Source organism: Sarcophilus harrisii, chromosome 4, assembly GCF_902635505.1.
Source record: "Sarcophilus harrisii chromosome 4, mSarHar1.11, whole genome shotgun sequence".
NCBI lineage: Eukaryota > Metazoa > Chordata > Mammalia > Dasyuromorphia > Dasyuridae > Sarcophilus > Sarcophilus harrisii.
This window is the reverse complement of record NC_045429.1, coordinates 219,627,903-219,650,646: the sequence shown is the minus strand read 5'-3', so window position 1 is coordinate 219,650,646 and position 22,744 is coordinate 219,627,903. Positions and strand designations below refer to the sequence as shown.

At 32.8% G+C, this 22,744-nt stretch overlaps 1 protein-coding gene across 2 annotated transcripts in view; it reads left to right on the top strand.

The window, feature by feature from the left end:
* ORC3 (origin recognition complex subunit 3) overlaps positions 1–22,744 on the top strand; it is a 116,743-nt gene that overhangs the window by 8,483 nt on the left and 85,516 nt on the right. For both annotated transcript variants that reach the window (XM_023503103.2, XM_012549204.3), the window contains exons 2-7: positions 1,962–2,016; positions 4,475–4,572; positions 9,205–9,349; positions 15,684–15,788; positions 17,590–17,741; positions 22,138–22,274. In XM_023503103.2, coding sequence (XP_023358871.1) covers positions 1,962–2,016; positions 4,475–4,572; positions 9,205–9,349; positions 15,684–15,788; positions 17,590–17,741; positions 22,138–22,274 — 692 coding nt within the window. The remainder of the gene's footprint in view (positions 1–1,961; positions 2,017–4,474; positions 4,573–9,204; positions 9,350–15,683; positions 15,789–17,589; positions 17,742–22,137; positions 22,275–22,744) is intronic.

Below are 22,744 nucleotides of genomic sequence, written 5' to 3'. Positions count from 1 at the left end.
GAAGAGACCTCTGCCCTTTATCCCAAATGAATTTGGGGGTGACTGCCTAAGGGGAAATGATGAGAGGAGCCCCAAAACTTCAAAGCTCCTTGAAGGAGAGATTCTCCTTGAATCCTGCCTCTATAAAATACCCCACCTCAGGGAACCAAGATAAAGTGGCTTATCTTGGTGGGACTAGTTGAAGTAATATCATTAGCTAGAGATCTAGATTTCTATTGACCCTTATTGTTGGCTCAAAATCACTCCTAGTAAGTGGTCTCATCAGGGCCTGTGTTTAGTGACAGCATTGAGGGAATCTCATTCGATTGAAACTTCTGTCTCAGATTTCCTTATAAAAAAGGCAACTTGGGGCTCAGTCCTTGAAAAGAATCTAGCATGCCATGCTATGCTATGCCAAGGAACCCAATGCCCGCTGAAATAATATTCTCTTTCAGCATTACCTTCTCTTTATTTCCCTCACCTATTTCCCTAACAAGACTTTATATCTCTCTGTTGGGACCTTACCACTAAGGAATTCAGTCTTTCTGTTCATGCATAGCAAAGGCTGACTTCCCAATGTGAATAATAAACTTCTTTTTTATCAGTCTAGATTTTTGGGTTCATAAATTCCTTTATGAAGCACCTCTGTGCCACCAGAAAGGGGTTGCCACAACTCCCTACCTTGCACCAAATCCTAAAGGGAATTTAGGGGAGCTAAACCTCTTCCCTGACCACCAGGATCCCTAATCTCATCATTGTGGTTCCCCAACCAAAGGAAACCCTGAAATCTAATCTCATTAATGCCAGAAGCTAGGTGGAAAAAGGGGGGAAAGGGAGAATTGGTGAAATGTTATTCTTTCCTGGCAGTAACCTTCTGAAGATTGGAGAATATGTTTTGTGGACAACTCTGTGTTGCCTCCATTGGACAGTGAAGGCTTAGTAATTTCTTCAGGAAAAGTTATTCTTCTGTAGATAGCTTTTATATATAGTTGACCTGATTCAAATGCTCTTCCTGGCTTTGTTTTTTTCATTTTATTTCTCTTTGCTCCTTTAGCATATTGGGGACTGACATGTCAGTCCACTTGTAGTGAGGAAATAAATTTTGAAATATAGATATAGAAATCCTGACAAATCATTTGTTGTTTAATAGTGGTGGTAAAGTGTTTTTTGTTTTATGTGCCTGTGCCTGTGCCTCTTCCGTGTCTGTATCCTCCCAATTTTGACTTTAAATGTAACTGTGCCTCATGCTGTTGGAAACAAAATCCTGAATCCCAAATAAGGACACGGTAAATGAACAACTTCAGAATGAGTGAAGCAGTTTAAACTTTTAATATATTCCTGTAGGAGCAGGTATGAAAACTCAAAGTGAGCTCGCACACAGTTTTCAGGAACAAGAGCATAGTCTTTAATTCCCAATCCCCTGCCACGAAATCCCTTCCTGTCTTTCCATTGTCTGGGGAGATGAGGTTAACATTCTTTCCAGATCATCCTACAACCTACACCCCCTTAATATGTTCCCTTACCTGCTACATATATTGTATGACCATTAAAGTGAGCTTTAGCTCCTCCTAGGGAGAAGTTAATAATATTTATGACCCAATTAAGCATGCCCAATTTATGATTTTGGGTCTACTTTCCACTTTTTTTCCTCTACACAGCTAATTCTGTCCATTTTTACCTAGTTTCAACTGGTTTCAAGAGCTCCTGTTTGCCTACTCCTAACTACTTCTGGTTTCACAATTCTGGTTTTCCTTCTGTTGGAATATAACTGCTTAATTGTTTCTCATAATGCCAAACTTTCCACAACTAGTTTTTTCCTTCACTGCTTATTAGTTTTGAAAAATAAGATTTTCTAAATGACTTCATATTAGTAATAGCTTCCATATTTGACTTCAATTGGCTAATCAGAATCTTAAGCTACATAGATGTATATGTTACTTTTAAACTTTGAATTTCACTAATTTCTTGCTTTTTTTCTATAGGGTTGTTTTGTCTTTAAACCAGACTTTAAAAGGAAAAAAGTTTCTTTTCCAATAGGTAAGTTAATATTTTATTTTTCTTACATAAAAAACCTGTCAATTTTTTCCCTAGGTCATTTTAGTAATTTCCATGTCCAGGTTTGGTTTATTTGCCCATGCATACATAGCAATTTTGTTCCAAGGTGACTGTTGTCAGATGGAGCTTTGACTCAAAGAAGAATTTAAATAGACCTTCAAAAATCAAGATATATAGTACATGTCTTATAGTGGATGTTCTCAATTCTTTAAAAAATAATGACTTCTTACTTTTTATTTATGTCAGCAGAGAATTATTTTGAGATAAATAGATTTACTTTATGCATGCAAACCAAATTTTAATCAATCAAAAAAGTATTAATTACTACTATAAGCTTAGCACTGCTAGTTGCCATAGAGTAGAAAAAAGAGTATATGCAAAAATTTGTCTCAGATTTGATGTGTCACTTTTCATGGTATTCATAGTAAATGAAAAGTACAAACACTGAAGATGGCATTTTAGGGTTGTCATTTGGCAGCCTAGCTTGTTTTGAACTAATAAACAGAAAAGTAAATTTAGAAATCCATATTAATTCCACACACCATGTAGTGATTTACCTTTTTTTTTTTCTTGGAAGAATTTTTTTTTATTATTATTATAGCTTTTTATTTACAAGATATATGCATGGGTAATTTTTCAGCATCGACCCTTGCAAAACCTTTTCTTCCAATTTTTCCCCTCCTTCCCCCACCTCCTCCCCCAGATGGCAGGTAGACCAATACATGTTAAATATGTTAAAGCATATGTTAAATACAATATATGTATACATATCCGTACAGTTATTTTGCTCCACAAGAAGAATCGGACTTATTTGAAATAATTTAACCTGTGAAGGAAATCAAAAATGTAATAGGACAAAAACAGAGAGATTGGAAATGCTATGTAGTGGTTCACACTTATTTCCCAGAGTTCTTTCGCTGGGTGTAGCTGGTTCTATTCATTATTGAACAAATGGAACTGATTTGGTTCATCTCATTGTTGAAGAGGGCCACGTCCATCAGAATTGATCATCATATAGTATTGTTGTTGAAGTGCATAATGATCTCCTGGTTCTGCTCACTTCACTTAGCATCAGTTCATGTCAGTCTCTCCAGCCCTTTCTGAAATCATCCTGCTGGTCATTTCTTACAGAACAATAACATTCCATAACATTCATATACCACAATTTATTCAGCCATTCTCCAATTGATGGGCATCCACTCAATTTCCAGTTTCTAGCCGCTACAAACATGGCTGCCACAAACATTTTTGCACATACAGGTCCATTTCCCTTCTTTAAGATCTCTTTGGGATATAAGCCCAGTAGTAACACTGTTGGATCAAAGGGTATGCACAGTTTGATAACTTTTTGAGCATAGTTCCAAATGGCTAGATGTATTTACAATTCCACCAACAATGTATTGATGTCCCAGTTTTCCTACATCCCCTCCAACATTCCTCATTATCTTTCCCTGTCATTCTAGCCAATCTGACAGGTGTGTAGTGGTATCTCAGAGTTGTCTTAATTTGCATTTCTCTGATTAATAATGACTTGGAGCATCTTTTCATATGGCTAGAAATAGTTTCAATTTATTCATCTGAAAATTGTTTGTATGATTTACCATTTTAAAACTGATCTTATATGATGCCTTGGAAAAGTGGCAGCATTGATCCTTTTTGATGCTTTAGGTCATAGAAATTTAAAATTAGAAAGCATTTATTTTATGGATGAGGAAATGGAGACCAAAAGATTGCATTTCTTCAGGAGCACACCTCTAATTAACTGAGAAATTAGACTTGATCTGAAATTTTTTGAATTGTAGTTTAATGCTTTTTTCCATATATTGCATTTTTAGAGAATAGAAAAAATTAAGGGTTGTTGATTTATTACTACAACCCAGTCACTGGGTTCTGTGTCAAGCTTGTGCCCAGCTAGCCACTCTGTAACTTAATGACCGAAGTCACCCAAGCTTCCAATAGGAAGAACTGCTCCAGAATGGAATGGCCTGCTGTAGTAAAATGTAGCATCCCTGGAGCACTGAAATTCTTCTTGTGGAGATTATATCATCACAGCAAAGATATTATTGAAAGGATTTGGGTTCAGTTATGAGTAAGATCAAATTACCAATGAAGTCCTTTTTGACTCAGTGATTCTGTGATTTATGATTTTCCAGGAATATTTTTTTTATCATTTCTTAATATTTTGAGGAAAGTGTATATTCCTGAGATAGTTTAAGATTTGACTTTATTTATACCTTCTTCCTATATGGTGTTAGCCATTTTCTATGGTAAATATGCTAGATGATGACATTTAAGTTTATATTTCTGCAAGATAGGGTGATTTTTAGTCCCAAACCGAGGGTTTTTCTTTTGAGGGAGTTGCATAGTGTTTTATTCATAGTTCATATGAAAAAAATTAATTTAAGAAATTCCAGGTTCTTATTTTTTTCTATATTTTCAGCTGACTATTTCAATGAAGGTGAAAGTCTTTCTGAAGATAGCAAGCTACGTTTTGACACTTGTCAATTGTTATGGCAACAGATGAAATCTGAAGCTGAGGTAGGTATGATTATAATAACTCAGCCTAATATTTTATTTTATTTTATTTTACTATGTTAATCCTTTATTATGAAAAGAAATGTTATGCATATGCATTGCAACACTATGCACAGACATTGAACCAAGGCACTGAGCAACAGTGTATAATCAAAGTGTAGCATTGTCTTAGCAATGATCTCAGGCAGCAGAGAATTTGGTGTCAATACAGAAGTTGATACTAAGGACCTACTTTCAAAAAAATACATAACTATAGTATTTTTAAATTGGACATACTGTAGCCAACATGGAAGGTGGGGAAGAAGGGAAGCACATTAAAGAGGGACCATTTTAATATGTAAATGTGAAATGAAATCAAAAATATATATATATTAGAAACATATCCATTCCTTCTTCTTTAGGTAAATTATTTCAGGAAGCCAGGTCAATAATTAGTTTATTTCATTCCATCTATAATGCTTGAGGCTAAGTTAATAGAAAAAGGCACTTGTTGCTCTCAAAGAGCTCATCTGATGCCAAGTGATGCTGTTCCACCAAACAATTCTGGACCCACCTTTGGAGCAAATAAATGAGCCACACAAGAATATTTCTACTACTTTGTCTCATACTTTGCTTTGTGACCTAAACTGTTATTATTCAATTGATTTACCCACCTTATTTGCCAGGCTTGGTTGAGTGACTATTTTCAAAAGTCAAATCAAATCCACTCTGAGGATGAAGACTTGCCCTCTGAAAACAATTCCAAAAAAAGTCCTTAATAGTACAAGCCTTACTACAGTAAAATATCTCAAGGAGAAGAGTTTGAAGGAACAACACTCACTTGGATATATCAAGGAATAAACATGAAGTTAGGATTTTTTGGGGGGGGGTGGAGTGGGAAGAGAGATTTAAGACTCAAGCTGAGACTCAAGATTCCTCACAGGGATGATACTTGTACTATATTTCCTACCTAACAAGTTAGTGAGTTAAGTAGTCTAATATTTTGGATCACTTTTACATAAACTTTCCTTTCTTTTCTTGATAAAATATTTGAAATAAAACAAAATAGACAAGAATAATGCTTAGCTTTCCTGGGAAAATCTCATGTATCAACTACCATGCAATAATAAGTTTCAGACTTTTGTATTGTGTTCATACTGAATGCCTTTTGTTACTCTTTATATAATTTTATATAATATTTTATATATTATATTACATAATATATAATTTTGGTTTTATGTACCGCATGTATAGTCTTACTGCTAGGCTTTGAAGCATGATGTATTATTTATATATACTATGCCCACTCCCTATGGTTGCATTAGCAGTCTGAGTAGGGGGTTTTGAGATTTATATGAAAAGTAATCCATCTCTCATCTGCATAGTTTCCAAAACATAATAACATGGAAAATAATAGCTTAGCAACTATGGTATATATTATTAAAGGAATTTGGTAACTAATACCATCCTCCTTGAATCTTAAAGAACTTTTTGTGGATTTCTTCTTTGCTTTTACTACGTCGCATTTTACACTATGCTTATTTGTAGAAATCTCATATTTCACTATTAGATTATAATTTCTTGAGAGTAGGGATGCTATTATTTTTCATGTCTTTATTTTAATTACCAATCAGCACAGTGCTTCTCAGGTAAATAAATCATTTAACTTTAATCTACTACTGTACATTCATACAACAACTGTTTTAAATTTTTTTTAATTATTAAATTAAATTGAGATAGAATCAACTGAAAGGTAAAGACATGACATTTTCTGAAAAGTTCTCCACAGAAAATAATCACTCCCTGGAACTAAGACAATAGCTCCTTTAAAAAAAAAAAAAAAAAAAAAAAGATGAGTGCCATACATATATTACTTCTTCTTATAAAGTCTGAACACAGTTCAGATTAAGTGCTCTTAAGCAATATAGTATATATGTTTACAGGATTAAATAGTAGAGACACAATTAACTAGGAAGTATCACCACCAAATAGTTCTGGATGGACAACTAGATGATGCAATGGTTAGAGCACTGGGCCTGAGTTCAAATGCAACTTCAGACACTATCTGTATGACCTTTGGCACAAGACTTAATCCCAATTGCCTCACCAAAAGAAAAAGAAATAGTTCTAAAAATCAACAGACTTGTATGATTGTTCTGGCCCTGCTAATAAAGAGCTGTATGATCTCAGACATGTCACTTTAATCTTGTGGCTCTTAGTTTCTTAATCACTTGAATTTCAGTTACAACATTCCATTAATATATAAAACCAATTTAAGGCTGTTAATAAACCATGGGATATAGTTTCTGCTTCTTGTTATTGGTTGTTATCATTATAGTTATTATTACTTGCTAATAAAAATATAATAATGAGAATTATTGTTTGACAGTAAAGCTGTGTTAGGAGCTTAATAAATGTTTGTTGAATTGAATTGATAATTAAACTCAATAGTACAGTAGAAAAAGCACTGAATTTGTAATCATAAGACTTGAGTTCAAATTCTGGCCCTGTTGTTTATTGTCTATCAACCTTAAGCAAAGAACTTATACCACTGAGTCTGAGTTTTCTCATCTAAAAATAAATGAGGAGTTGGATTATATAAACTCTTAAGACACAATTTAGCTCTAGATCTATGATCCTAATGAAATTTAAAAAAAAAATTAATAAACAGCACCATTTGAAACCAAAACAATTGTGAAATGCTATAAAATTTCATTGAATTGTATCTTTGAGCTCTAAATTTTAGAACTTTAATGTTTTTAATTTAATGTTTTATTTAATGTTTAATTTAATATTTTAAAATTTATTTTGAATTTAAGTAAGAATAAGAAAAAAAAATTGACATGTACACATCTGAATATGAGAGGATTCAATATATCGTGATAAATTTCCATTTAAAAAAAAAACTATATAATAAATATTACACCTTGTTTTCAAAGCTGTCCAGTTTTTCATTGCTTCCTTATAGATTTTCTTTTGTTTTCTGCTGTGCACTTCTTACTTTATTACCTCCTCTCCCTCACAAAGAAGGCTATAATTAAATGTGGAGATAGATTTATAAGTAAGCATATAGTTGTAGATATATAGATAGAGATATATACACACATACTCATAGGTACATATAAAACATACAGATATACATATTCATGTGAATATTATCTTTCATAAGTCCAAGTCTTTCCATGTTTTTCTAAATCAACCAGCACATCATTTTCTACACTACAGCAATATTCCAACCCAATCAGGGTTCTATCTGAGAGATTGGCTATAAAAATTTTTTTCCAGTTTTCTGCATTCCTTTTTTTTTTTTTTTTTGCATGTTATATTTATATTAGAAAATTTTAATTTAAAATAATCAAAATTATCCTGTAAAACTTAGGTTTGAAATATATCACATTTTCTGAGATGCCTAGTAGGAACCTTCAAAATGAATAAGACCCTGAATTATTAATTGTCTTAATGATTGAAACTAACAGTTTTCTGTCTGCCTTCCAACAGTTCCTATTTTTTGTTTTGATGATGTAGAACTACCTATTTACTTGGCCAGGTTCACATAGAGAAATTCCTTTTCATTTTCCTGGAGGGAAAAAGATAATCCAGTCACAAAACTCATCAAATTACACTATGTAGTTACTCACTTTTTCTTTTCCCTTTTGGTTCATATTTGTGGACTGGCAAACCAAAGCAAACCAATTCAAGAGTGAATAAAGAAATGACTTGGAGCTGTTTTTCTCTGTTTTGTTGAACCAGGTTCTGACAAATAATAAGTATTTGGATAGCCTATTAATCCTTGTGGGTCAAAGATATTTTTATAACTACAGAAATGAATTCAATGAATCAATTCTGAGTTTTTTAAAAAAATCATTTAACTTTTCATGATTGGAAGTAGAAAATGGAAAACTATGATAGAGGTCAAATTATTATTTAAAAAAAGTAATATGATAAAAATGAGCTAATTTTAATATTTTTTTAGTTTATTTTTTTTTTTTTGATTTTGCCCTAGGATCATAATTATTGTTCTTGTTTTTTAATCCTCCTAATGTTAAGACAAGAATGATAATTATTTTTTTAATGAGTATCCTTGTTTTTTCATTTTTTATTGTTTATGGCAGTTTTTAAAATTATTTTGGTTTGAAATCAAGTTTTTTACTCTTCAGGTTTGAACTGTCAAATAGAAGTAGAGATTGTATCATTTGTTTCATAATCTGATGGGAGTTGTTTAGAAAGGAGAATAATCTGCCAGAAAGAAATCCCCAAAATGCTTTTTTCCCTCCATTTCATCTTTGAAATCCGCATTTAATTTTTTTTGGCGGGGTAATGAGAAGGGATTGTTTTACTAGTTTTCTGTGCTAATAAAAATAAGAATAATAGTGAACATTTATGTAGTGCTCTAAGAAATAACATTTTTAAACTGACTGTTTCTCCTCTTATCTATAAACAAATAAATACAATAAAGATTACAGATAGACCTTAAGGACAGAGATGGAAGAAGGAATAAACCTTATAAATTCTATTTCCCCTTAGTCCTTATCTAAGAAATCAGAATTCTTACTTGGAAAGGAACCCATGATAATTAGCTTTCAAAACTACTAAAGGTTCTTTATACTTGGAAAAATATTGAGGTGTTTTTTTTCTTTTCTTTTCTTTTTTTTAAAGGAACTACAAGAGGAATTGAATAAAAACCTGTTTGACAGTCTAATAGAATTTCTGGAAAAATCTCACTTGGAGTTTCGAAAGAAGTCAACAAAGTGGAACTATCAAATAAAATGCAGAGAAATTCCAACTGCTGCTCTTGTTCTAGGTAATTCTAATTCAATTGTTGACATTTTAGAAACAAAAAAAAGTGCAATGGAAACTTGTCTCTATGCAATTTATCTCTTTGATAATATATCAAAGTAATATATAAAAAGAATTTAGGTGAGATTAAGCTATCATACTCAAGTTTATCTTAATTTCCAGGAAAGCCAAGAAAATTTACTTGATAATGGTTTCTTCAACCAATAATTTCCCTAGGCTATGTTCTGTGAATATCAGCAGTAAAAGTTTGGTAATATGGAAATTAGTAAACAATCTTAGTGGAATAGAATGATAGGTATCTTGAATTCCTAGTCTCTATTTTCAGCTCTTCTCTTGAATGTGTTATCTTAATTTCTCTATGCCTCAGTTCTTTCATTTTAGCATAAGAGTCGGACTAAAGACAGTGAAGTGGATTGAACGCTGGGCTTACAGTCAAGAAGACCTGAATTCAAATTTGGCCTCACATACTTACTAGCAGTGTGACCCTGAGCAAGTCACTTAACCCTGTTTGCCTTAGTTTCTTAACCTCTAAAATGAGCTAGAAAAGGAAAATTGCAAACCATTCTAGTACTATTGCCAAGAAAACCCCAAATGAGATCAGGAAGAGATACATAACTGAAATGACTAACAGCAGTTACAATAAATATTGGACTATATTGATCTTGTTTGCATGAAATAAGATTTGGATGAATTGTCTATAAAAGGATTTGATTTATTATTTATCCCTTTTATGATCCCTTGTTATGGTTATCTCATCCTTCTCAGCTTTGTATTTTCTTAATACTTGACTAGATATTGTTATAGGATTTCTTGGCTCCTCTTGATCTTTCCAAATTTCTTATCTACTAATCCTTGTTCCTTCATAATCACTATCATTTGTCAAAGAATATAAACAGGCAATTTTCAGACAATGATATACAAGTCATGTATAATCATATGAAAAATTTGCTTTTGGTTAGAGAAATGCAAATTAAAATAACTGAAATACCACCTTATACCTATCAGATGATTGGCTAATATGACAAAAAAGGAAAATGATAAATGTTGGAGGGAGTGTGGGAAATATGGGACACTAATGCACTGTTGGTGGAGTTGTGAGCTGATCTAACCTAGTTCTGGAGAGAAATTTGGAATTAGGCCCAAAGGGCTATAAAACTCTCCATGCCCTTTGATTTAGCACTACCACTGCTAAGTCTGTATCCCAAAGAGATTTTTAAAAAGAGATGGGAGGACATATTTGTACAAATTATATTTATAGCAGCTGTCTTTGTGGTGGCTAAGAATTAGAAATTGAAAGGATGTCAGTCAATTGGGGAATGACTGAACAAACTGTGTTATATGATTGTAATAGAATATTATTGTTCTATAAAATATAACAAGTAGGATGATTCAGAAAAACCTGGAAAAACTACATGAACTCTGATGCAAAGTGAAGTGAGTAAAATCAGGAGGACCTCATTTACAATAATAGCAGTATTGTACAATGATTAACTATGAATCACTTAGTTATTCTCAGCAATGCAATGATCCAAGTCAATCCCAAAGGACTCCTGATGAAAAATGCTACCCATCTAGCAGAGAAAGAATTGATACTGTCTGAATGCAAATCAAAACTTTCTTTTTTTCTTCTGTTCCTTTCCTTCTTTGTTTCTTTGTTTCTTTTTCTCCTTCCTTTTTTTTTTTTTTTTTTTTTTTTTTTTTTTTTTTTTTTTTTTTTTTTTTTTTTTTTTTTTTTTTTTTTTTTTTTTTTTTTTTTTTTTTTTTTTAGTTTGAGTCTTGTACAAAATGACTAACATGGAAATGTTTTACATGATTGCACATGGATAACTTACATTTAATTACTTACCATCTCAGGGAAGAGGGAAAGGGAAAGAGTTAAGGATAAAACTTCAAAGTGTTAAAAATTGTTTTAATATATAATTGAGGAAAAATATAAAATATCATAAAAAAAATAGTGACCATTATGTAATTCTTCCCTTCTGTTTCCAGGTTATTCAGAGTTTGGGGAAATAGTTACCAGATACAGTTGACTTTGCCTATCTCAAGCTTATGGTTCAATACTTTACCTGACCTTTCTCTACCATTAATTCTCTATATCATTCCCCCAAATAACTGTTCCAAAATATTTCCTCTCTTCTCAAGCCTCCAACTTCACTTCTATTCCACACATTTATACTTCACTTAAACCTTCTAGCTGTCTTAGCTTCTTTCTTCTGCTTATCAACACTTATCATTACCAGCCCTTTTCTTATTCCTTCTAGTCAAATTGCATCAGATTTACCAATTTCCTCTATTATTCCCTGGGTCTCATTTACTTTTTCAGGACCATTTTTCAATAGATAGATTCTCTTTCATGTATCTTTAGTTTTCTCTTTCTACTTTCTTCTTTTCATCTGCCCCCAGAATGGTCAAGTTGTCCCATTCCTAAAGAATCCTTTCTTCGATCCTATTCCATACTAGTTGCCATGTTAGTAACTCTTTCTCTTTACTATTAAACTTCTTGAAAAAGTTGGCTACTTATTTTCTTTTTTAAAAAGTTAGCTTCTCATTACATATTCTCCAGACCCTTAAAAAATGGCTTCCACCTTTACCATTTCATTGGTAATGAAATCTTTCTTACATAATAATCACCAAGTTCAGTGTCATTGTTATTTTTCCATCATGGCCCTTCCACTCTTATTTAAAATATTGCACTAGATATAATCTTGCTTTTGGCATCTGAAATGTTTTATTCCCTTGGTTCTTTTTCTACCTTTGTAAATGTGCCTTTTTTGTCTTTTCTTCCTTACTCCATATTGTTGTTATTGTTTGTCCTCTGTTCTTAAAGATTACCATGACATCAGGAAGGTGATGCCATCACATGGAAGTGAATTGGATTTAAGTGAGGGAAAGTCACCTGCCTCATTTTCCCCTCCAGAGCCATTGGTATCCAGTGGCAAGATACAGATCAAAGTGACTGGAGATGGCACTGGATGAAAAGGAAGGACTAGGCCTTTTTAAGCTAAGGTCTTCAACAGGCTTCAGTCTGACTGAGGCCACTAGGCCTCCCTAAGTACCCAGACTGGGGACAGAAATCAGAAAGAAACGGCTTCCCCATTAAAAGATCAGACTAGAATTAAAAGATTAAAAGATCTGGAAAATGATATTCCAGAAGACAAAGGAGCTTGGAACAAGAGTCAACAACCCCACAAAATTTATCATTATCTTTTAGGGGAAAATATGGACATTCAATGAAATAGGAGATTTTCAGTCATTTCTGATGAAAAGACCAGAACTGAATGGAATCAAATACAGGACTCAAGAGAAAGGAAAAAGGAAAAAAAAACAGGAAGGAAAAAAAAGTTATTTAAAAGTTAAACTGTTTGCATCCTTAACGTATCTGTTAACCTGTTGACTCCAAGCAAAAGATTCTGAAATAAGTGTTTTTAGTCCTGACTTCCCTTCTGGGAGCAAAATTCATATTTCTTTATCTTAGAGAACATTCCCACTTAGCTATTCACCCAATATCAACATCTTAAACCTAAGATTTCAAAAACTGAGTTTATTGTTCCTCACAACTTTTCTTCCTATCAGTATTACCATTCATCTTATATTCCCCAGGGGTTTTGCAATCTGTTATGTAATTCTCCTGCTATCTGTTCCTTCTCATTCTCCTTTAATGAAACATTATTCTCATTAACTCTGCTTTATGGGGCTACATCATCTTATGTGAAGATGTTGCTAGATAATTTGTCTTATGAAATCTTAACCCCGAATGATTGGAAATCCGTAACGAGGACATGCTTAGAACTTGGACAAAATTTGTTGTGGCTCCCAGAGTTTCTAGTAACTCCTCAAGTAACTAACTCAGCTAAGTACCTCAAGTAAGTCCCCAACCTCCAAGAGCTCCCTCTATATATGTGATCTCCCAAAGATTAACTCCGCGTTCTGGAGGGAGAGGGATTTTGGGTTATCTCCCAGAGTGCAAAACCCTAACCCTGAACTCTCCCAAACGTGTGAACTCTATTGAGTACTTAGATACTTATGAGCTCTCTAAAGGTGTGAACACAAGCATTGTTCTATCAGTTCCACTTAGTACCTTGTTTCAAGTTCTGGCCCAAAATTTCTCATTCTAAGATCAAATCAACTCCAATGTCTTTAACACTTTGTAAAGATTCCAACAGTTGTTCCCCAGAGTATTTGTCTTTTATATGTTATATACATGTTTATATAATTATATTGTATAAATAGTTATGTTTATATACACATACATGTATGTTGTATATAATACATATGGATATATATGCACATATCCTATATTTTATATAGAGATTGTCTATATATAGACATGTTTATATACACACATATATTTGAATATGAGTATGCATACAAATATATATGTTTATTCCCTTGAAGAATTTTTCCATTCCCAAGATTTAGTTATTATTTCTATGCTGATGTCCCCCAAACCTGCAATTTATCTCCTAAATACCAGTGCTATATAAGCAATTATTTATGAATATCTATCTCCATCAGGAATTTTCTATAAGTATGTTATACTAAAAATGTGAAAAACTGTTATTACATTCCTTCTAAACACATCTCCTTTCCAACTTTTCTCTTTTTATCAAGAGTACCACCAGACTTATTACCTTCTGGGTTTGCTTTCTGGAAAGTTTTTACTTCCCATATCTGTCTATAGTCAGCTCTTTTTGATTTCTACTACCATTACATCTCTTAAGTATGTCCCCATCTTTTTTTTTTTACTTCTATAGCTTCAACCTTAATTCAGACCATTATTGCTTCTTATTTAGACTATTTTAATAGTCTCCTTATTGTTCTCTTGGTGCCAACCTTCTCTATAGTCTATAATTGCCAAATTGATATACCCAATTGGGGTAATTTAATTTCCCTACTCAGAACTCTTTAGCAGCTCCTTATTGCAAAAATAAAATACAAAATCCATAGCCTTTCATTCAAAGCCCATCATTCATAATGATTGCCACCTACTTTCTAGTTTTATTTCACTTTATTTTCAAAATGACCTGCTAGTTATTCCTTCAATAAAACATTCTGTCTAATGACAGGTCCATAGATGTACAGCCTAAAGGGACCTCAGAGGTCTCTAAGTACAACCCCCTCATTTTCCAAATAAAAACTGAATCCCACTCCAGTTAAATGACTTGCCCAAGGTCATATATCTACTAAATATCTCAGGCAAGTATTGAATTCAAGTCTTCCTAATTCCAAGTCTAGCATTCTATTTGTGATAATACTTTGCGCTTTTATTTTTGCTTAAGTGGGTCTCAAATATCTGAAATCCCCTCTTTCCTCACCTCATCTTCTTAAAATCCCTAGTTTCTCAAAAAGTTCAACTTAAAGAGTCTTCTTTTATATGAAACCCTTCTTGACTGAAGTCAGGAAGACATCTTCCTGAGTTTAAATTTGGTCTCAGACACTTGCTGGCTTTGTGACCTTGGGCAAATCACTGTTGGTCTTCTTATCTGTAAAATAAGCTGAAGAAGGAAATAGTAAGCCACTCCTGTATCTTTTCTAAAGTAACCCAAATGGGGTCACAAAGACCCCTGAAACTGAAAAAAATGATTGAATAATTGAACATATAAATATACATACATATATTTGTTTCTTTATATTACCAGTACCAAGTAGAGTCTCCAATTTACAAAAGGTTTAATGAATTTAAATTACCAAATTGTAAAGACTTTGAGTGGAGCTTGGTTGTATGGTGGTATGCCCATTATCCTACGTTAACATGACAAATTTCCAATATGCTTATTCCTTAGCTGGCCTAAGTGTAATGAATTGTGTCATCCATTTAAGTTAAAGAGGGTTTTGATATACTTCAATGGAGAGAGTACTTCAAAATATATTATTTTTTTAGTTGTCTATATATCTATATCTTATCACCCAATTAATCTGTCTGTATAGGAAGAACAAGGACTACATATCTAACCTTTTATGTCTCTTCCAGAGCCCTGTGTTTAGTACACATTGGGTAGAAAAATGAATATGCTTTAACTTGCTCAATAACAAACTTACTTCACACATATTCATTTAATATAGTGCAATTGGTAAAGTACTAAAAATAGCTTTGCCTCAAGTTTTTGTTCCTTCTTTGTATTTTTTGCTTTGATAGTATTTTGTTGAGATTACAGTTCAGACAAATAAGACTCTTTACCTATAGATAATGCAGCACAATTATGAAATCTTGCGGATTGCTTTTTTAAAAAATCTGTTAGTAGGAGTATACTTTTTATTTCTTTGTAGTTCATTTGACATGTTTGAATCATTGTTAGTGATAAAAAGAATCTGATACTGATTTTTTTTTCCTCTTTCAGGTGTGAATGTAACAGATCATGATTTAACTTTCAAAGGTTTAACTGAGATGCTTAGAGATACAGTTACTCCATATGTTGTCTCTTTACAAGCTAAAGAATGCCCAGGTAACGTATAAATATTATAATAACTTTGGTAACTGATTTAAAGATATAGCATCCTTAGGGTATACATTCTAAAAGTTCTCTCAGATCTGAAAATAATATTGTATAGCACAATAATAGTAAAGAGGAAAGGACATATTTACATATTTCCCTTTTATCTTTCTCACTTTTCTTCTTCTCCTTCTTTTGTCAACCAGAAGAAAATAAAACTGATCTGGGCCATCTTAAGGTTTTCAGTCTTCCAAAATTCTGTAAATGGGGTAAGGTCTTCCATGTTCCGTAACATGGATGCACATTAACATCTAATTACAAATTAGAGGGAGAACAATCTTAAGTACTCAGAAATCTATTTTTTTTCCCCTTTCTTTTGTATTTTTATTATATTTAAGTAGATAAAATTGCCAGAATTTGGCATAACAAAATGTTATGTTTAAATTAACAAATGTTTAAATCATTCTCTTTAATGAATAAATATTTTACTTTAGGACACTCTCATCTACCTAATATGGATCTCAATCCCTTCACTCGTAATGGGTGAGCTGGAAAGAGCTAACAGGATCACCAAGCTTATCACAGTGCTGCCAGTGTGGTGTTGATCCTCTTCATTTATTTATTTGTTTGTTTTTTGGAGGCAATTGGGGTTAAGTGACTTGCTCAGGGTGTTAAGTATCTGAGACCAGTTTTGAACTCATGTCCTCCTGACTTCAGGGCTGGTGTTCTATCCACTGTGCAACTAGCTGCCATGATCCTTCCATATTTTGAAATTCATAACAGAGCCATTTTTAAAACTTTTCCAGCCTGATAAGACCTGCCTTGCCAGTGTAGCCTTTGAGAATCCAGCTCACTCCTATATCAATGTGAGGTTCTAAAATAAGATTTTCTTTGAAGATAAATAGTTATTCTTGTTTTGGTTTGGTTCTGGACCTTCTCTCAAATTTCACTGAAAGAGTCTTCACAATACATTCCTGGCCAGACTCTATTCCCTGTGTCCATAGACTTCTCTGTCTGCCTTCCTATGCTGACCTATACTGGAAAACTTAATCACTGATTTTTAAAAAATTTTTTCCTATGAAGATACATTCATTACATTTTCTAGATCTGTTTGGAGGAGTTTTGGGGAAGAGCTTGCTATCCTGTTTCCTGCTACTCTGCCGTCTTGGCTTTACCTCCTATTAATAATATCTTTCAACTTCTTTCCCATTTCTTTGTTGTAGAATGAAGATAACTATGTGTTTTCAAAGGTCACATTAATAGCCCCAAACTCCAGCTGATCCTATAAAGCCAGAACGGCTTTAAGTTCTGTCTCATGGGCATCTGTTTTCCAAGACCTAACCTAATTTTTCACCAAGTTTTATCACTAAATTGACTAGATGATAAATTTTTTTAAGCCCCAGTTAATTCTTTATGATCTTCTATTAAATTTTAGAGGATTTCATTATGTTTTTTACAGAGGGAGATCTACAATAACAAAATCATAGACTATAGAAGTATTGAGGTAATAATCATTGATACTGTGGGAAGAATTACATTTCTAGATTTTAAAATTAAATCCCTTGCTATTCTAATTTTGAGTCTTAACAATTTACTAAGCCTTGTTGTATCAAGTAGAAATATATGTGATTTTTTCCCAAAAGTAGCTTCAGCTAATAATTTGTTAATTTAGATTGTAGATTGTAGAATTGTAGATTGAGAATGAGGGAAAATACAATATATAGAAATAAAGTAACAGTGTAGCAAATAGTTTTTTTTAACCTTTTAAACTGTATAAAGTGAATTGGATTCCTTTACTTTTTTTATTCCATAGATGTAAAGCATATTTTGCAAAAACTGGCATCACAATTGATGGGATGCTGTATAGACATGGAATCCACAGAGGAGGAGTATGTTCAGTCATCCCAGAGAAAGATGCATTATTCAATGGCTTTTCTTTCTACATGGTACAAGAGTGTCACACAGGTGTGTATAAATAAGTAATTTTCTGTGAAGTAATTGGCTTATGATTAAGGAGTTTTAAAATTTTACAAGGTGTAGCAATATTTTAGTTTAATAAAGACAACACATGTAGCTCTAGTTTTAATTGAGTAACAGCTCCTTATTTCCCTTGAGAATGATGGAATGTGAGTGTTCTTTTATTTGTATCAATTACTAGTAAAAGTTATATTCTTCTGACAATATTCTTTTTTGCTTATATTCTAAGGGTTTAAAAGGAATATTAGGAAGAAGATATTCCCCAAAGTTACATAGTGTAAAAGAAAGTCATGTGCTGTTTAATTGTAATGACTATTCTTGGGCCCAAGAGAAGAAAACCAAATTATCAAAGGATTGCATTATAGAATTTTTTAAAATGAAAAAAAAATTCACCTAAAGGATCAAAAGGTCGAGAAGATCAAGGGAATTAATGAAACAGAAATGGGAAGGAAGGAGCCCAACTACACTAGTAAAGCAGTAATCATCAGTTTGATACTATATAAGAAATAGATTGATCATTGAAACATATTTGGTAAACAATAAATAGAAGTTAGTAAACACAATATCCTAATGTTTAATAAATCCAAGGGTCTTAACTGGGAGGCAAGAACTCAGTATTCAAAAAAAAACTTGATAATAGTCAAAAGCAATCACAAAGGGGTGCATATATAATTTCGATTACATAAAATTAAAAAATTTTTGCATTTACCAAACTAATGCTGCTAAAGAGGAAAAATCTTTACAGCAGATTTAAGGAATTACATTTATAAGAATAAGACCCATTTCTGAATTGATAAATGGTGAAAAATTATGAATAGTTCATTTTTAGAGGAAGAAATCCTAGATATCAGAAGTTATATGAAAAAAATTGCTCTAAATTACTAATAATTAGACAAATACAAATTAAAACCACTTTGAAGAACTAATTCACATCCATCAAATTGGCTAAGATGACAAAAAGGAAATGACATGCTGAGAGGGTTGTGGGAAAATAGGTACACTAATTAATTATTAATAGAATTATTGATAGTCTAGCTATTCAAGAAAGCAATATAGATTTATGCCTAAGAAGTTATTAAACTATATCTATAATATTAAGCTATTAAATATATCTTTGACCCAGCAATACCACTACTGGGTCTGTATTTAAACTGTATATGCGCTGTAACCCATCAATACCAATGTCAGATCCATACCACAAAGAGATTAAGAGAACAAGAGAGAGAAGGACATATATATTGAAATGTTTAAAGCAGCTTTTTTTATGTTGGCAAAGAATTGGAAACTGAAGGGGTACCCATCTTTGGGGAATGATTGAATAAATTATACAGTGGGTATATGAAATGTGATAGAATACTGTTGTGTTGTCAGAAATGTGGAAGAGATTAATTATAGAGAATCCTGGAGAGTTTTGTTTGAACTGATACAAAATGAAATGAATAGAATTAGAAGAAAAATATGCACAATAATAACTTTGTTAGACAAACAACTTTGAAAAGTTTAGGGATATTGATCACCACAATGATGTACCACAGTTCCAAAGTGTTCATGATGAACTATGCTATTTGCCATCTCATAGAGCGGTGATGGACTCAGGAGTATATATTGAGAATTATTATTACTATTATTATTATTTTTTTTTTGACATGACCAATGCAAGAATTTATGTATGTAGCTAGAGTTTTGTTTTTCTTGTTTAAAGTGGCTGTGAGCAAGTGGAAAAGAAAGAATGAGGACCTGACAATAAAATTTAATATTTTTAGAAAATACATATAGAGGATTAGCTTTTTTGAAGAATGTTGTTGTTGCCTATTCTTGACCATGGGAAGGAAAGTTGAAATGTTTAAGAGATATAAAAGAGGAATTGAAGAAGTTTAAAATCTCAACAAGCTAGAATGCGATCATTTTCTGAAAATATGGGAGAGTGGGTCATGTGGAGTTTAGGGATGTGAAGAAAAAGAGGATAGGTTTGAAATTTTTGTTTTGTAGAATTAGGGAGTTGAAATGATAATGGCAAAATAAGATAACAAGTAGGGCCCATCTGGGACATGGCTCTCTTCAACAAGGAGATGATTCAAACCAGTTCCAGTTGTTCAGTGATGAAGAGAACCATTTACACCCAAGAGAGGACCATGGGAACTGAGTGTGGTTCACAACATAGCATTTTCACTCTTTTTGTTGTTTTTTGCTTGCATTTTATTTTGCTTCTCTCTTTTTTTCTTGTGCGGCACAATAATTATATGAATATATATACATATATTGGATTTAACATAATTCTACCATATTTAACATATTTTGGACTATTTGCCATCTAGGGAGAGCAGGGGGGAAGGAGGGGAAAATTGGAACACAGTGTTTTGCAAGGGCTAATGTTGAAGAATTGTCTACTGTTTTGAAAAATAAAAGGCTTTAATAAAATAAATAAATAAATTACTCCTGAATACTAAAAAAACAAAAACAAAACATGTAGGGTCCATCTGAAAGAAATGTGTATAAATTGCTTATGTATGAATCAGTCAGTAAGCATTGATTAAGAGTCTATTGTGTGCCAGGCACATTGAATCAGTTTTATTTTGTTACTTTTTCTACAGTAAGTGCATGAGCAGCAGAATTCAATATTAGGAGGTATCCAGAGATAGAATTTATTGACCATGAATGGGGAAATGTCAAAATGCAAAAGATTCTAGTGTAGTAATTAGTGAGATATGAAAGTAGCTGACCATAGAATGAAGGTTAGCTATAGAAACAAATGAAGGCAGAGTTGGGAGAGTAAACTGGATTATGAGATTCTGAGTCTTTTGATGCCAGCCAATTTTATTAAATTGTAAGATGTCACTAATGCTCTCACAGGAAGGGAAAAAAGCAGCTCTGAAGTGAATGTTTTGAGGCAGCTAGGTGGCACAGTGGATAGAGCACCAGCCCTGAAGTGAGGAGGACCTGAGTTCAAACACAACACTTCCTAGCTGTGTGACCCTAGACAAGTCAATTAATCCCAATTGCCAAAAAATAAATAAATAAAATGATAAATAAAATAAAGTCAATGTTTCATAGAAATTCATCTCTTCTCCCTCAGAATCTTTCATTTCTACCCAATATGTAAAGAAAATTTGAGTATGTTATATGAATTTCAATTCATAATGTGTTAATATATCTATATTTATTATGGGAAAGAAGAAAATAAACATTTAAGTGCCTACTACATATCAGATTTTGTACTTAATTGCTTTGTGATAATATTTAATCTTCACAACAAACTTGAGAAGTGGGTGCCCTTATAGTCTCTATTTTAAAGTTGAGAAAACTGAGACAGATAGTAACTTATACAGGGTCATACTGATGAAGTATAGATTTGGGATACCCAAATGAAAATGAGGTCTAGTGGCAGGTTCGGAGTACAGGAAGTCAAATAGAGCTCCCCTGCAACCCTTTTGGATTCGGGGCAAGGGTAGAGAGTTAAATGAGGTCTAGTGGCGGTGCAAGAGTCTCCTGTAAAGGAATTTACAGACCTAAAAAACTAGATTGATAAAAGTTTATTATGGGCATAGGAAGTAAGGTTAAAGTCTAGTTAATAAAAGGTGTTAGGTAAAGAGAAGAAGGCACTGGAAATATTATTCCAATGGGCAGAGACCCTTGGCATGCCAGCCATAAAGCTGGCATGTTTGGAACCTCTGCAAAGAGAGGACTCCAGCTTGGTTCTTTTATAATGAGAAATTTAGCTAAAGGGGCCCGTGGGTGGAGTCCCAAGTTGGCTTAGATCCTGTGGGGGCTGGGACAACCCCAGATCTATTGGAATTCAAAAGGGTGCTTTTGACCAGGATTTGTCAATCAAAGGCCCTAGCTTCCTGAATTGATAATGCATCAGCTAGGAGGGGTTGGGAATCAGAAAGAAATAAATCAGTCTGAAAGGACTAGTTTCCTAAAGGGACCACAACCTGTTTCAATACAGTTAGTAATCTAAATAAATCAATAGCTCAGACTTGAATTCAGCTTCCTGACTTCATGACTAGCACTCTATCCTTTATGTAACCAGAAACAAGAAAGATTTTGCTACTTACTATTTTAAATACATTTCTTTACATATTATGTGGATAAATAAAAAGGAATAGCAATATTGGAAAACAGAGGTATCAAACTCATGCACCTCCCCATTGTGTCCTGAATCAAATTAAAATGCAATTGGGAAATGTTTAGTGAAATAAATAAGAATACAATATGTTAATTTGTGATTTTCTAAGTCAATCTGTAATCCCCTGGAATCCATTTCTCTTTGAATTTAATACCACTGTTATAAACCATATTGAGAGATTTATCAACAGTTGACATCATAATTTTGTATGAAGCATATTTTCAACATTTGCTTTTAATTTTCCCAATGTCATTACAGAAGACAAGCTCTGAAAGTGTAAAGAAAAAAATAACTTCTTTTAGTCACTGGAAGGAATCACCTCCTATTGTGATTATCTTGAAAGACATAGAAAGTTTCTCAACTAAAGTACTTCAAGACTTCATAATTATCAGCAGGTAATGGAGTCTTCTCCTCTTCTATTGTCACTAAAAATCTTCTTTTCTTCTAACTTCTAACATCAATTACAGCAAAATTTTCTTTTAATAAAGAAGTAACCATTTTTGGAGAGGAATGGTGATTAAATATTTCTTCAATTTGATAGAAACTGGAGAGAATCCAAGCTTCAAATGCCAAATAAATGAAAATTGCTGTCAGATTTGGCATTTACATTCTTGCACAGTAATGAGAATCAAAAGGAGAAAATTAACCAGTTCTTAACTCACTAAGCAGACTCCCTTCCTCCCTCCTCCCAAAACCACATTTGTCTTATGAAGACAGGTTTTTACTTTGCTGGATAAAAAGCTAAATTGCTCGTTCCTTTGGATGATGTCCATTTGTGTCATTAAAATTTGCTACAGCCTATTTTCTGATGTCTAGTCATTTTCTGATCATTTGTACATTCTATTTGCCAAGAATGATGCCTTTT